The sequence below is a fragment of the Schistocerca cancellata genome, chromosome 11 (genome assembly GCF_023864275.1).
Source record: "Schistocerca cancellata isolate TAMUIC-IGC-003103 chromosome 11, iqSchCanc2.1, whole genome shotgun sequence".
In the NCBI taxonomy this organism is placed as follows: Eukaryota; Metazoa; Arthropoda; class Insecta; order Orthoptera; family Acrididae; genus Schistocerca; species Schistocerca cancellata.
The window spans coordinates 21,951,158-21,966,517 of record NC_064636.1 but is presented as its reverse complement, the minus strand read 5'-3'; the positions used below and the strand labels follow the sequence as shown (position 1 = coordinate 21,966,517).

Sequence of the window (15,360 nt, the reverse complement as noted above, 5' to 3'; positions counted from 1 at the left end):
ATCCTGCCTCGGGCATGGATGTGTGTGATGTCCTTAGGTTAGTTAGGTTTAAGTAGTTCTAAGTTCTAGGGGACTGATGACTTTAGAAGTTAAGTCCCATAGTGCTCAGAGCCATTTGAACCATTTTTTTTTAACAGTTGCCGGCCGAAGTGGCCGAGCGGTTCTAGGCGCTTCAGTCTGGAACCGCGAGACCGCTACGGTCGCAGGTTCGAATCCTGCCTCGGGCATGGATGTGTGTGATGTCCTTATATTAGTTAGGTTTAAGTAGTTCTAAGTTCTAGGGGACTGATGATCTCAGAAGGTGAGTCCCACAGTGCTCAGAGCCATTTGAACAGCGCAGTTGAGCGCTCAACAGACCGAACGTTATCATCATTTACGTTTATCTTGAGACTGTCACGGTCGAAAAGTAGTCAAAATGACTGCAAATAGTTTCGAAAGTTGTTGACACACATGATACAGTGACATTAGTTGAATAAAACCATTTGTCGCTAAACACGCACGGAGGTGCTTCCCCACAGCAACGATCGGCATCTCGTCAATAGAAGTTTTTCTCAAACACGTTCAAACGCGTTTGACAATCACGTCAAACAAATAATTTGACAAACTAGGATAATTTGACAAATTGTGTGATGATTTGTTAGGTGGGGGGGGGGGGGGGTCGCGCCGTTGGTGGGGTCAAGTGGGGCCAGTTACGTCTGGGGAAGCGACCCAACAGGTGCCGCGCGGCTGAGTGACGTCACGCAGACACCTGTGCCAGGGGGGGGTTCGGGCGTCCCCGCCGGCGGTCGGCAGCCGCTCGTGTGCCGTCCTGGCGCCAGTGATCGGGGCGGGGGTTGTCTCGCTGCGGCGGCCTTGGCGACACGAAAAGCGGCGCAAGCAAAGTTGCAGCCGGTCCCGGCGGGTCGCGAATACCGCCGCTTCTGAGAAGCGCTGGCGCGCGCGGACTGCCACCAAATCCCTGGCGTGGGCCAAGCGCAGAGCCGGCGGGTCGAAGCCTGTCTGCTGTGTGCCGGGCTATGTTTAGCTCTCTGTCTGTCTGTCACACACATACACGCACACGCGCGCGCGCGCTGTGGATATGGGAAAGCGCTCCGCCGCGCTGACATCACGGTCGGATTCTGCGGACGCCGCCACGTCACGTATGGGCACGTGTCGGCTATTCCCGCTGTCAGCGCCACACGCACTCTGCGGACGCAGTTCCGTCACTGTGTGTGTGGCGAACAGCACAGTCCGGTTCAAAAAAGGGTATGTCGCCTGCGCGGTGGGGACAGCCTAGTCGCGCTGCTGAGCTCTGTCAAACGTCCAGCGCGTCCGAGAATCCCGGTACCTGGAACAGAATAACGGAGTGAGTGGCAGGTGTGCGTGGGAAGAGGCTGGTTCTGGTAGCGAAGTATACGGTGCGATTCGATTCCCTGCCGAGTACGTTCGGCCGAGGGCCGTTCAATAAGTAATGCAACACGTTTCTGTCCTCGGCCAGTTTCGGTCGAGAAAAGTGCGGAATTTTTTGCGGGACACATTAGGATATCCCCGCTTCAGTCCGTACAAAAAAAAAAAAAAAAAAAAGGCTCTGAGCACTATGGGACTTAACATCTATGGTCATCAGTCCCCTAGAACTTAGAACTACTTAACCCTAACTAACCTAAGGACAGCACACAACACCCAGTCATCACAAGGCAGAGAAAATCCCTGACGGCGCCGTCAGTCCGTACAGTTTTATAAACTTGCGATAGGTGGCGGCGCCATACGTGGCCTTCAAATTGTCGTGGAGCTGCTTTCGGCGGAAAACCAGAGCGTCGCAGGTGTTCAGAGGTGCTTGCAGGACGTCACCTGGCAGTGAACAAAAGCACGGCGAGTCGTTGGGCGGCGTGACCTTCAAATTGTCTGCTCCTGGCGGAAAACCATAGCGTCGGAGGTGTTCAGAGGCGATTGGAGGACGTCACCTGGCAGTGAACAAAAGCACGGCGAGACGTTGGATGGCGTGGCGTTCAAATTGTCATGGAGCTGCTCCTGGCGGAAAACCAGAGCGTCGCAGGTGTTCAGAGGTGCATGCAGGACGTCACCTGGCAGTGAACAAAAGCACGGCGAGTCGTTGGGCGGCGTGGCCTTCAAATTGTCATGGAGCTGCTTCTGGCGGAAAACGAGAGCGCCGCAGGCGTTCAGAGGCGCTTGCAGGACGACACCTGGCAGTGAACAAAAGCACGGCGAGTCGTTGGGCGAGGCTTCCAACTTCATGGCCACTAGGCCGCGCAGAACTGTCCGGTCTCCTAGGTACCGGCCGGCCACACGCTGCTGTGACTCCAGGCAATTATGGAACGTGCGGACAGTCTGATTCGAAGTGATGGACGGAACAACCATCAAACACCTCGCTGCTCAAGTGGACGTCTGTGTTGGTAGTGCCGGCACAGTCGTCCACCGCCCGAGAGATGCTCACAGAACTTCATTGCATCGTTCTTCCTATAGCGCGGATCTCGCAGAATCTGACTTCCATCTGTTTCGCCCGAGGAAGGGTGCACTCTGCGGGCAGCAATACCTCGATGGTGGGGAAGTCATTGATGCAGTGAGGACTCTGACATCGAGCAGTAGAGCATTAGAAAATTACAGCGAAATGCAGGAAGATCTGCAGCGGACAGACACTTGGTGCAGGGAGTGGCAACTGGCCCTTGACATAGACAAATGTAATGTGTTGCGAATACACAGAAAGAAGGGTCCTTTATTGTACGATTATATGATAGGGGAAGAAACACTGGTAGTCCATCAACAAAGGAGGTGGCTTACAAAACACTCGTTCCACCTATGCTTGAGTATTGCTCATCAGTGTGGGATCCGTACCAGATCGGGTTGACAGAGGAGACAGAGAAGATCCAAAGAAGTGCGGCGCGTTTCGTCACAGGGTTATTTGGTGAGGATGACAGCGTTACGGAGATGTTTAGCAAACTCGAGTGGCAGACTCTGCAAGAGAGGCGCTCTGCATCGTGGTGTAGCTTGCTGTCCAGGTGTCGAGAGGGTGCGTTTCTGGATGAGGTATCGAATATATTGCTTCCCCCTACTTATACCTCCCGAGGAGATCACGAATGTAAAATTAGAGAGATTAGAGCGCGCACGGAGGCTTTCCGGCAGTCATTCTTCCAATACCATACGTGCCTGGGACAGGAAAGGGAGGTAACGACAGTGGCATGTAAAGTGCCCTCCGCCACACACCGTTGAGTGGCTTGCGTTGGAATCCTGAACAAAACCAACCTGCTTCCTGAAAAAGGTCCTATTACTTACTGAACGATCTTCGTATTTGACCCATTGACATCGAATTAGCGGCCGCTGTGGCCGAGCGGTTCTAGGCGCTTCAGTCGGGATCCGCGCTGCTCCTACGGTCGCAGGTTCGAATCCTGCCTCGGGCACGGATGTGTGTGATGTCCTTAGGTTTAGTTAGGTTTAAGTAGTTCTAAGTTCTAGGCGACTGATCACGTCAGAAGTCCCCCATAGTGCCTAGAGCCATTTGAACCATTTCAACTGGCGTGGTACTAGAGTGAACTGTAGTGGACAAAAACTGCAGAGGAAGACTGAGATTGGAATGAGTGTAACAAATAATTGAGGACGTAGGTTGCAAGTGCTGCTGTGAGATGAAGAGGTTGGGACAGGAGAGGAAACCGCGGCGGGCCACATCAGACCGGTCATAAGAGCGAAAAATGAAAGGGAGAGCGTTGTGACGTGGGAGTCGGCGTTCCCGTGCCGGAGAGCTACTGGACGCTGGTGCATTCGGCTACTTAGCGCCGGCCGCTCGCGTCAGCCTCTGACATTTCCCCCGATTACCGAGTCACTCGGCGCGCGTAGCGGCTCGTTAACATTTGGCGTGCTGGCGGCCAGACACGGACCCCGGCAGCGTCCTGAGCAGCCCAGTCAGCCGCCTGCCGAGTGGCCGGTACGGCGCGCCATTAAACGGCGCCGCCAGCTCACACACACACACACACACACACACACACACACACACACACAGCGCTGGGTAGGGGCGGGACAATGCGCGCTGCCGCTGACTTAGGAGATGACGCTATACAGTATCACAGCCGTACCGACTGATTCTCTTCCATTTTCTGTGCACTTGTGGCATTTGATACTCTGTGCTCGGTCATGACTTTCCGAGGGCAGTACCACGCAACAGCGACAAAGTCTCCAAAGAAATCGCCGCTGAAGATTAGAAGATTTCCGAGTCGAACCGAAATACACACGATACGAACTGCGCATCGCACCCTCCCTGAGATTTACTTGTTAACATGCCCCAGTGGTTATCCAGCCAAAAAGTGAACACACATCCACGATGAAAATACACTACTGCCCATTAAAATTGCTACAACACAAAGATGACGTGCTACAGACGCGAAAATTTAACCGACAGGGAGAAGATGCTGTGATATGCAAATGATTAGCTTTTCATGGCATTCACACAAGGTTGGCGCCGGTGGCGACACCTACAACCTGCTGACATGAGGAAAGTTTCCAACCGATTTCTCATACACAAGCAGTATTTGACCGGCGTTCACTTGTGAAATGTTGTTGTGACGCCTCGTGTAAGGAGGAGAAATGCGTACCATCACGTTTCTGACTTTGATAAGGTCGGATTGTAGCCTATCGCGATTGCGGTTTATCGTATCGCGACATTGCTGGTCGCGTTGGTCGACATCCAATGACTGTTAGCAGAATATGGAATCGAGGTTTCGGGAGGGTAATACGGAACGCCGTGCTACATCCCAACGGCCTCGTATCACTAGCAGTCGAGATGACAGGCATCTTATCCGCACGGCTGTAACGGATCGTGCAGCCACGTCTCGATCTCTGAGTAAACAGATGGGGACGTTTGCAAGACAACAACCATCTGCACGAACAGTTCGACGACGTTTGCAGCAGCTCGGACTATCAGTTCGGAGGCAGTGGCTGCGGTTACCCTTGACACTGCATCACAGACAGGAGCGCCTGCGATGGTGTACTCGACGACGAACCTGGTTGTAAAACGTCATTTTTTCGGATGAATCCAGGTTCTGTTTACAGCATCACGATGGTCGCATCTGTGTTTGGCGACATCGCGGTGAACGCACATTGGAAGCGTGTATTCCTCATCGCCATACTGGCGTATCACCCGGCGTGATGGTATGGGGTGCCATTGGTTACACGTCTCGGTCACCTCTTGTTCGCATTGACGGCACTTTGAACAGTAGACGTTACATTTCAGATGTGTTACGACCTGTGGCTCTACCCTTCAGTCGATCCCTGTGAAACCCTACATTCCAGCAGGATAATGCACGACCGCATGTTGCAGGTCCTGTACGTTCCTTTCTGGATACAGAAAATGTTCGACTGCTGCCTTGGCCAGCACATTCTCCAGATCTCTCACCAATTAGAAACGTCTGGTCAATGGTGGCCGAGCAACTGGCTTGTCACAATACGCCAGTCACTACTCTCGATCAACTGTGGTATCGTGTTGAAGCTGCACGGGCAGCTGTACCTGTACACGCCATCCAAGCTCTGTTTGAGTCAATGCCCAGGCATATCGAGGCCGTTATTACGGCCAGAGGTGGTTGTTCTGGGTACTGATTTCTCAGTATCTATGCACCCAAATTGCGTGAAAATGTAATCACATGTCATTTTAGTATAGTATATTTGTCCAAGCAATACCTGTTTATCATCTGCATTTCTTCTTGGTGTAGCGATTTTAATGGCCACTAGTGTATATTCGTGATAGATGTTTAAGGCTTGGAACAGTAGACACTTGTAGCGAAAAGCGCTTGGTGCAGGGATTCACAGTTGACCGTCAACGTAAACAAATACACAATGTTGCAATTAAATAAAGGGAAAGACCCATGATTGTATGATTAGACGATTACTCAACAATCAGAAGTAGTGTGAGTAGACCTGTGCTTAGGGAGCGGTTTAAGTGCAGCGGCGACGTAAGACTAATCGCAGGTAACGCAGATTCATCGCAAGAGTTGTGACGAAGTGCAGACGACCCACAAGGGAGGTACCTTACAGTACCCTCACTCGGCCAAAACTTGAATATTGTTCGTCACTGTCGGATCCCTACCAAATACGATCAATAGAGGAAATAAAGAACAGCCACAAAAGACCTCGGCTTTTCGCTACAGCTTTACTTAATATGTGGTGAAGCGTCAGAGAGATGGTCGTCCAAATACAGTGGCAGAGGGTACAAGTGGTTCTGCATGACGATGTGGTTTATTGGTAAAGTTCCGAGAGCGTACATTCATAAAGGAGTCAGACACTAAATTGATTAACACGTTACTCGCAGCGGCCATTTTCGCAACAGTTGTATATAAAATGCAATTGTTTCAAAGAAAATGCCTTTTTGAAGCTCCACATCGAAATTTTTATTTGTATTTAGGCACCCAGACGCGTTTCACCTTTTTTACAAGGCGTCTCCAGTGGGCGTCATGTAACTTCTAATTTGCTTAGATGCAGTGAATTAGACCTGACACCCACTGAAGTCGCCTTGTAAAAAACGCGAAACACGTCTGGGTGCATAAATAGTAGCACTCCGTCTTCAGGCCACGAGTGGCCTACCGGGACCGTCCGACCGCCGTGTCATCCTCATGGAGGATGCGGATAGGAAGGGCGTGTGATCAGCACACCGCTCTCCCGGTCGTTATGATGGTATGCTTGACCGAAGCCGCTACTATTCGATCGAGTAGCTCCTCAATTGGCTTCATGTGCCTGAGTGCACCCCGAAAAATTGCAACAGCGCGTGGCGCCCCGGATGGTCACCCATCCAAGTGCCGACCACGCCCGACGGTGCTTAACTTCGGTGATCTCACGGGAACCGGTGTATCCACTGCGGCAAGGCCGTTGCCGGGTGCGTAGATAAAAATAAAAATTTCTGTGTGGAGCTTGAAAAAGGCATTTTCTTTGAAACAACTGCAATTTATACTAAATTGATTCTTCCTAGGTACATGTCGCGAAAAGAACCTGAAGATAGAAGTTAGAGGCATTCGAGTTCACACGGAGGCTTACGAGCAATCGTTCTTCCCGCGAAACATTCGCGACTCGAACAGGAAAAGGGGAGCAGTGACTGTGATATAGAAAGTACTCTCCGCCACACACCTTAAGGTGGCTTGCGGAATGCCGATGCAGTGTTGGCTGAAAAATAGTATGACATAAGGGTTGGAATGAATAAAGAATACCTGAGTAAGAAAATACAACATATGGATGTTGTACGACAACGGACCCTGTGAGAAATGTGAATAAAAATGGTCCAAGTATCGAGCCGTGGGGAACACCAAAGAGGATGCCAATCTTAGGGGATGACACGGGTGCTACAAAAAGGTGTGATATAACGCGGTTGTCACGCGCAGCTCGTGTGTGTGTGTGTGTGTGTGTGTGTGTGTGTGTGTGTGTGTGTTTGCGGCCGGACAAGACGAGAGCTGCGAGCAGCTGTTGGCTGGCGAGCTGGCCAGTGGAGCAGGCGAGGTGTGTGCCAAAGAATGCGCGCCGACTCGCCCGCTGCACTCCCCGAGTTCAGAGCGGCGAGCGAAGCGTCCGCCCAGAGAGGAGTGTGCCTCGGCGCGAGCGGACAGCAAGTAAACACACACAAGTCACCCCCGTCCACTGCGTAAGCAGCCCGGGAAATAAAGTAGATCGGAACCGCTGTGTTTATCTGCTCAAGCCGCGTCTGCACGCGTTAGCTGCGACCTCGTTCGCGGTGTATACAGCTGCAGTTTGCAACTCTGCAGGCCGCAATACCGGCACGCGGCAGAGGGTGCTTTCCCCGCCTGGCACACAAGACGGAGAGGTTGCAAAACTGCACTGAAGCACCAACGAAACTGGTACAGGCGCGCACAAATACAGAGATGATGTGTTGGCAAATGTGCCAACACCTTGTAGATAGAGGAGGCTGAAATGCACGCTATCTAACGCAGACGGGCGTGAAGTCTGGAACAGGATACGTTATTAATGCTATAAAGAAAAGTTCGTAGCTAAGTGATACTTAACTTTTAATTCATCCTTGTGGTACATCGCTATTGACTATACAAATGAGACACTCTCCAGATATGGTTAATGGCGCCTTGCTAGGGTGTAGTCATGGACTTAGCTGAAGGCTATTCTAACTGTCTCTCGGCAAATGAGAGAAAGGCTTCGTCAGTGTAGTCGCTAGCAAAGTCGTCGTACAACTGGGGCGAGTGCTAGTACGTCTTTCTAGACCTGCCGTGTGGTGGCGCTCGGTCTGCAATTACTGACAGTGGCGACACGCGGGTCCGACATGTACTAATGGACCGCGGCCGATTTAAAGCTACCACCTAGCAAGTGTGGTGTCTGGCGGTGACACCACAAGAGATGTGTAAACAGGAAGAATGCGGCGCTGCGGTGGTCAAGAACTCCTAGATAAGAGAACAAGCGTCTGTTGCAGTTGTTAGAAAGGTTACTAATGCTACAGTGGCAGGTTATCAAGATTTATGTGAGTTTGGACGTGGTGTTGCAGTAGGCGCACGAGTGATGGGGCACAGCATCTCCGAGGTTGTGATTTTCCCTGTACGACCATTTCGCGAGTGTACCGTGAATATCAGGAATCCGGTAGAACATAAAATCTCCGACATCGCTGCGGCCGGAAAGAGAATGCAAGAATGGGATCAACGACGAGTGAAGAGAATCGTTCGACGTGACAGAAGTACAACCATTCCGCAAATTTCAGTGCAGCCCATCTACAAGTGTCAGCGTGCGAACCATTCAACGAGACATCATCGATATAAGCTTTCGGAGCTGAAGGCCCACTCGAATACCGTCGATGACTGCACGATACAAAGCTTTACGCCTCGCCTGGGTCCAAAAACGTAGATCGGCGTCAACAAAATATTTTCGCATTGGTTCAAAAATGGCTCTGAGCACTATCGGACTTAACATCTGAGGTCATCAGTCCCCTAGACTTAGAACTACTTAAACCTAACTAACCTAAGGACATCACACATTCATGACCGAGGCAGAGAATCGAACCTGCGACCGTAGCAGCAGCGTGGTTCCGGACTGAAGCGCCTACAACCGCTCGGCCACAACGTCTGGCAAATGTGATTTACCCGAAGAGCCGAGACGTTTCCGTTGATCGACAGTATAATCCCGATAGTCCCGTGCCCAATGCAATCGTAACTGACGTCATTTTGATTTGCAGCTTCTTGTATTGGCCGTGTTTGCAGTTAAAATTCTCGGATGTGAGGTCCACCAATTATGCAAAACACCGTTTTTTCTCAGTTTCCAGACATGTTTAGGCACCACTATGCCATCATCTGTGGGTTTTCGTTTTTATTTATTCTTTACATTTGGTGTGCATGAATTTCTGGATCACTTGTCTGTTACTTACTACAGGCAGCTTGTCATGTTTTCGTGTGGCAGGCACTTTCATTGTCCGCATCATGCCCACGTAATTGTAACAGTAGTATTTCCACAAATAACGTAGTAAAACACTTTTCACTTCACCAAAAACAGCTTCTTTCAGTAGATGCTCACGACAGTAGCACGTGAACACTCCATCAGCTTCGCCGGTTTCGCGATTCTCGTTCACAGACTTTGCATAATAGTACTCTGCCCTTTTTCAGAGTCACTTATCTCAGTGGATTCCCCCATTCGCAGCCCATTTCTTCGCTTTACCCGGCCCCAGTGGGCGAGCGGTTCTAGTCGCTACAGTCTGGAGCTACGCGCTTGCTACGGCCACACGTTCGAATTCTGCCTCGGGCATGGATGTGTGTGATGTCCATAGGTTATTTAGGTTTAAGTACAGTAATGGCCGTTAAAATTGCTACACCACGAAGATGACGTGCTACAGATGAGAAATTTAACCGACAGGAAGAAGATGCTGTGATATCAAATGATTAGCTCTTCAGAGCATTCACACAAGGTTGGCGCCGGTGGCGACACCTACAACGTGCTGACATGAGGAAAGTTTCCAACCGATTTCTCATACACAAACGGCAGTTGACCGGCGTTGCCTGGTGAAACGTTGTTGTGATGCCTCGTGTAAGGAGGAGAAATGCGTACCTTCATGTTTCCGACTTCGATAAAGGTCGGATTGTAGCCTATCGCGATTGCGGTTTATCGTATCGCGACATTGCTCCTCGCGTCGGTCGAGATCCGATGACTCTTAGCAGAATGTGGAATCCGTGAGTTCAGGAGGGTAATACGGAACGCCGTGCTGGATCCCAACGGCCTCGTATCACTAGCAGCCGAGATGAATCACTAGCAGCCGAGATGACAGGCATCTTATCCACACGGCTGTAACGGATCGTACAGCGACCTCTCGATCCCTGAGTCAACAGATGGGGACGTTTGCAAGACGACAAACATCTGCACGAACAGTTCGACGACGTTTGCAGCAGCACGGACTATCAGCTCGGAAACCGTGGGTGCGGTTACCCTTGACACTGCATCACAGACAGGAGCGCCTGCGGTGGTGTACTCGACGACGAACCTGGGTGCACGAATGGCAAAACGTCATTTTTTCGGATGAATCCAGGCTCTGTTTGCAGCATCACGATGGTCGCATCCGTGTTTGGCGACATCGTGCTGAACGCACATTGGAAGCATGGACTCATTATCGCCGTACTGGAGTATCACCCGGCTTGATGGTATGGGGTGCCATCGGTTACACGTCTCGGTCACCTCTTGTTCGCATTGACGGCAGTTTGAACTGTGGACGTTACGTTTCAGATGTGTTACGACCCGTGGCTCTACCCTCCATTCGATCCCTTCGAAACCCTACATTCCAGCACGATAATGCACGACCGCAAGTTGCAGGTCCTGTACGGGCGTTTCTGCATACAGAAAATGTTCGATTGCTGCCCTGGCCAGCACATTCTCCAGATCTCTCACCAACTGAAAATGTCTGGTCAATGTTGGCCGAGCAACTGGCTCGTCACAATACGCCAGTCACTACTCTCGATGAACTGTGGTATCGTGTTGAAGCTGCACGGGCAGCTGTACCTGTACACGCCGTCCGAACTCTGTTTGACTCAATGCCCAGGCGTATCGAGGCCGTTATTACGGCCAGAGTTGGTTGTTCTGGGTACTGATTTCTCAGGATCTATGCACGCAAACTGCGTGAAAGTGTAATGACATGTCAGTTCTAGTATAATATATTTGTCCAATGAATACACATTTATCATCTGAATTTCTTCTTAGTGTAGCAATTTTAATGGCCAGTAGTGTAGTCCTAAGTTCTAGGGGACTGATGACCTCAGATGTTAAGTCCCGTAGTGCTCAGAGCCATTTGAACCATCTCCGCTTTAGGCTGATGCCCCGTTCGTGTCTACTCCGCTTGCACACTTTCGCTACCGCATCAGCTGCCCGCAGCGTAGCCAGGCGCCATCCAACATCGCCGAGGGCAGTGTCGTAATGTTTCGCCTTATCGGCGTATTTGTTAGTCAGGCGACATCCGAAATGACTGAGCCCCCCTTATCGATCCATTCAGCTGTCACTGCTGTCCTGTTGCACCGGCATTCAGTTGCGCGTTACAGGAGCCGTCCAGACACTTTAAACAGGTACTGAATTGTAAACAGCGCCTATCCTCTAACAGTCCACTGCGGAACTCCCGAAGTCACTTCTACGTCTGCAAATCTTTGCCCGTTCAGAACTCGTTAGAACAAACGCAGACCTCGTCCGATATCCGGTTAAACTCCCGTCCTGTGCCATGTTGCGCCCTCCACAAGGGCGAGTCTACGTACGAGGCGCCCCCACGCAGCAACAGCGGCCAGCCAGCCACATGTGTGCTGCGCCTTCTGGCGCCACTCCATGTGTGGAGCACGTCATCGCAGCTCACAGAGCTCCGGGCTCCAGGCCAAACCCACTCGGCAACTTCTGACGATTTCCTGGCAAATCACATTGGACGCATCGCGCGGCTACCATTTCTACATCTACATCTACACTTATACGCCGCAAGCCACCCAACGGTGTGTGGCGGAGGGCACTTTACGTGCCACTGTCATTATCTCCCTTTCCTGTTCCAGTCGCGTACGGTTCCCGGGAAGAACGACTGCCGGAAAGCCTCCGTGCGCGCTCGAATCTCTCGAATTTTACATTCGTGATCTCCTCGGGAGGTATAAGTAGGGGGAAGCAATATATTCGATACCTCATCCAGAAACGCACCCTCTCGAAACCTGGACAGCAAGCTACACCGCGATGCAGAGCGCCTCTCTTGCAGAGTCTGCTACTCGAGTCTGCTAAACATCTCCGTAACGCTGTCACGCTTACCAAATAACCCTGTGACGAAACGCGCCGCTCTTCTTTGGGTCTTCTCTATCTCCTCTCTCAACCCGACCTGGTACGGATCCCACACTGATGAGCAATACTCGAGTATAGGTCGAACGAGTGTTTTGTAAGCCATCTCCTTTGTTGATGGACTACATTTTCTAAGGACTCTCCCAATGAATCTCAACCTGATACCCGCCTTACCAACAGTTAATTTTATACGGTCGTTCCACTTCAAATAGTTCCGCACGCATACTCCCAGATATTTTACAGAAGTAACTGCTAGCAGTGTTTGTTCCGCTTTTATATAATCGTACAATAAAGGATCCTTCTTTCTATGTATTCGCAATACATTACATTTGTCTATGTTAAGGGTCAGTTGCCACTCCCTGCACCAAGTGCCTATCCGCTGCAGATCTTCCTGCATTTCGCTACAATTTTCTAATCTTGCTACTTCTCTGTATACTACAGCATCATCCACGAAAAGCCGCATGGAACTTTGGACATTATCTACTAGGTCATTTATATATATTGTGGAAAGCAATGGTCCCATAACACTCCCCTGTGGCACGCCAGAGGTTACTTTAACGTCTGTAGACTTCTCTCCATTGAGAGCAACATGCTGTGTTCTGTTTGCTAAAAACTCTTCAATCCAGCCACACAGCTGGTCTGATATTCCGTAGGCTCTTACTTTGTTTATCAGGCGACAGTGCGGAACTGTATCGAACGCCTTCCGGAAGTCGAGGAAAATGGCATCTACCTGGGAGCCTGTATCTAATATTTTCTGGGTCTCATGAACAAATAAAGCGAGTTGGGTCTCACACGATCGCTGTTTCCGGAATCCATGTTGACTTCTACAGAGTAGATTCTGGGTTTGCAGAAACGACTGATACGTGAGCAAAAAACATGTTTTAAAATTCTGTAACAAATCGATGTCAGAGATATAGGCCTATAGTTTTGGGCATCTGCTCGACGACTCTTCTTGAAAACTGGAACTACCTGTGCTCTTTTCTGCATATGCTGTTTCGAGCCACTTACTGATTTAACGTAAGACCAGAACTTCCTAGGATTTTCTGTCAAGTCGGTACCTAGTATTTTGCTTTCGAATTCACTGAACGCTTCACGCATAGCCCTCCTTACGCTAACTTTGACATCGTTTAGCTTCTGTAAGGTTTTCGCTGCATTTAAACTTGCAGTGAAGCTCTCTTTGCTTTCGCAGTAGTTTCCTAACTTTGTTGTGTTTATGTGTCTACAGGGTGGCGCACGAAAAGTGTTACCGTTTTGTTTTTTAATATAAACTTTATTGTCAATACAATCTGAAAGGAACATATACTACAATGAAGAGCCGTCCATGCAGATTTCTTCTAACTCAACACATGTTCAATATGTCCACCATTTCGTTTCCTAGCTTCCTTCAAACGAACACTGAAGTTAGTGATTACCCTACGGCACATGTCCTCCGTAATTTCACTCCAAGCTTGAAGAATAACTCTTCTGAGCTCCATTAAATCACGTGGACGTTTCGGGAAAATTTTTTCCTTTAGGAACCCCCAAAGAAAAAAGTCACATGGATTGAGGTCTGGAATATTGGGGGGGGGGGGGGGGAGGAGGGCAATTTTGTCCGTCATTGAAGCGACCTGGAAACCTGAGTGAAATGATCCGCATGTCGAAATGCTCGTGTAAAAACTCCAACACAGTATTTGCAGTATGTGGCCTTGCTCCATCTTGCACGAACCACTGCGTGTCGAAGGGCAAGGCAGTAGCAACAAGCTGTGGAATGAAGCTATTGCCAAGCATGCTCCAATAACGCTCGCTGTTCACAGTTTCTTCGAAGAAAAATGGTCCAATAAGTCCGTGACTGGAAACTGCTGCCCACGCTGTAATCCTCGGAGCGTAATGTTGTCATTCGTGAAGCAGTTGTGGGTTTTCAGTGGCCCAAAAGCGTACATTTTGTTTGTTAACCACACCGCTTAAATGAAAATGCGCCTCGTCTGAAAACCAAACGTTGTTGAGAGTTTCTTCCCTATCCTCCGCCCACTGAGCAAACAGTAGTCTCTGCTGCTTGTGTTCTTCAGTGAGCTTCTGTGCACAGGTCATCCTGTATGGGTACATATGGAGGTCACTTTTAATAATGCGTTGAACGGAGCGTCTGGATATTCCCAGTTGCACTGCTGCCTTTCTACACGATTTCCCGGGACTTCTCTGTACAGCAACTCGTACCGCTTCAATATTCTCCGGCGAACAAACAGGCTTAGGCCGAGGTCGCTTCGCTTCAAATACTGTCTGTTCCTTCCTGCACAAATTTATCGTACAACCTGTGGATGGTATTCTCGCAAGGGGCCCATCGCGTGTTAAACTGTGCTCGAAAACGCCTCTGAGTCACAACAAGGCTTTTCGTTCCGTGAAAAAGTAACACAATTGCCGATCTTTGCTGTGTCGTCAGTGTTCCATTGTCAGCCATTGCTGCCTACTACTCTCCTGGCGGCAGTGTCGTGAATTACACGTCATTTCGTAACTCATTTGCCGGCCGGTGTGGCCGAGCGGTTCTAGGTGCTTCAGTCCGCAACCGCGCTGCTGCTACGGTCGCAGGTTCGAGTCCTGCCTCGGCCATAGAAGTGTGTGATGTTATTAGGTTAGTTAGGAGTTAGGTTTATGTAGTTTGTAAGTCTAGGGGACTGATGACGTCAGATGTTAAGTCCCATAGTGCTCATAGCCGTTTGAACCGTTAGAGCAACGGGATTAGTTGTCTCGTTGCTACTTCCCTCAGTGAGTTTAGAAATTCTGATGGAATGTTTTTATTTATCCGTTGTGCCTTAGTCGATCTTAAGTCTTCCAAAGTTCGCTTAAATTCTGGGTCTAATACTGGATCCCCTATGTCAGTTAGGGACAGAAAATTACGTACTGCTACACCACGAAGATGACCTGCCACAGACGCGAAATTTAACCGACAGGAAGAAGATGCTGTTGTATGCAAATGATTAGCTTTTGAGAGCATTCACACAAGGTTGGCGCCGGTGGCGACACCTACAACGTGCTGACATGAGGAAAGTTTCCAAACGATTTCTCATACACAAACAGCAGTTGACCGGCGTTGCCTGGTGGACGTTACATTTCAGATGTGTTACCCTACCCTTCATTCGA

The 15,360-nt window shown here is 50.0% G+C and overlaps 2 protein-coding genes and 1 pseudogene across 2 annotated transcripts in view; 1 reads left to right on the top strand and 2 right to left on the bottom strand.

Moving 5' to 3' along the window:
- The window catches only part of LOC126108671 (basement membrane-specific heparan sulfate proteoglycan core protein), a 761,963-nt gene that overhangs the window by 123,661 nt on the left and 622,942 nt on the right, over positions 1–15,360 (top strand). The gene's annotated exons all lie outside the window — the stretch shown is intronic.
- Positions 1,598–2,639, bottom strand: LOC126108675 (uncharacterized). Its single transcript, XM_049913984.1, has 2 exons — positions 2,061–2,639; positions 1,598–1,827 (listed from the first exon to the last, which is right to left on the bottom strand). The coding sequence occupies exons 1-2, from the start codon at positions 2,353–2,355 to the stop codon at positions 1,667–1,669; spliced, it is 456 nt and encodes a 151-aa protein (XP_049769941.1). The 5' UTR covers positions 2,356–2,639; the 3' UTR covers positions 1,598–1,666.
- LOC126109068 (5S ribosomal RNA) lies at positions 6,728–6,845 on the bottom strand (annotated as a pseudogene).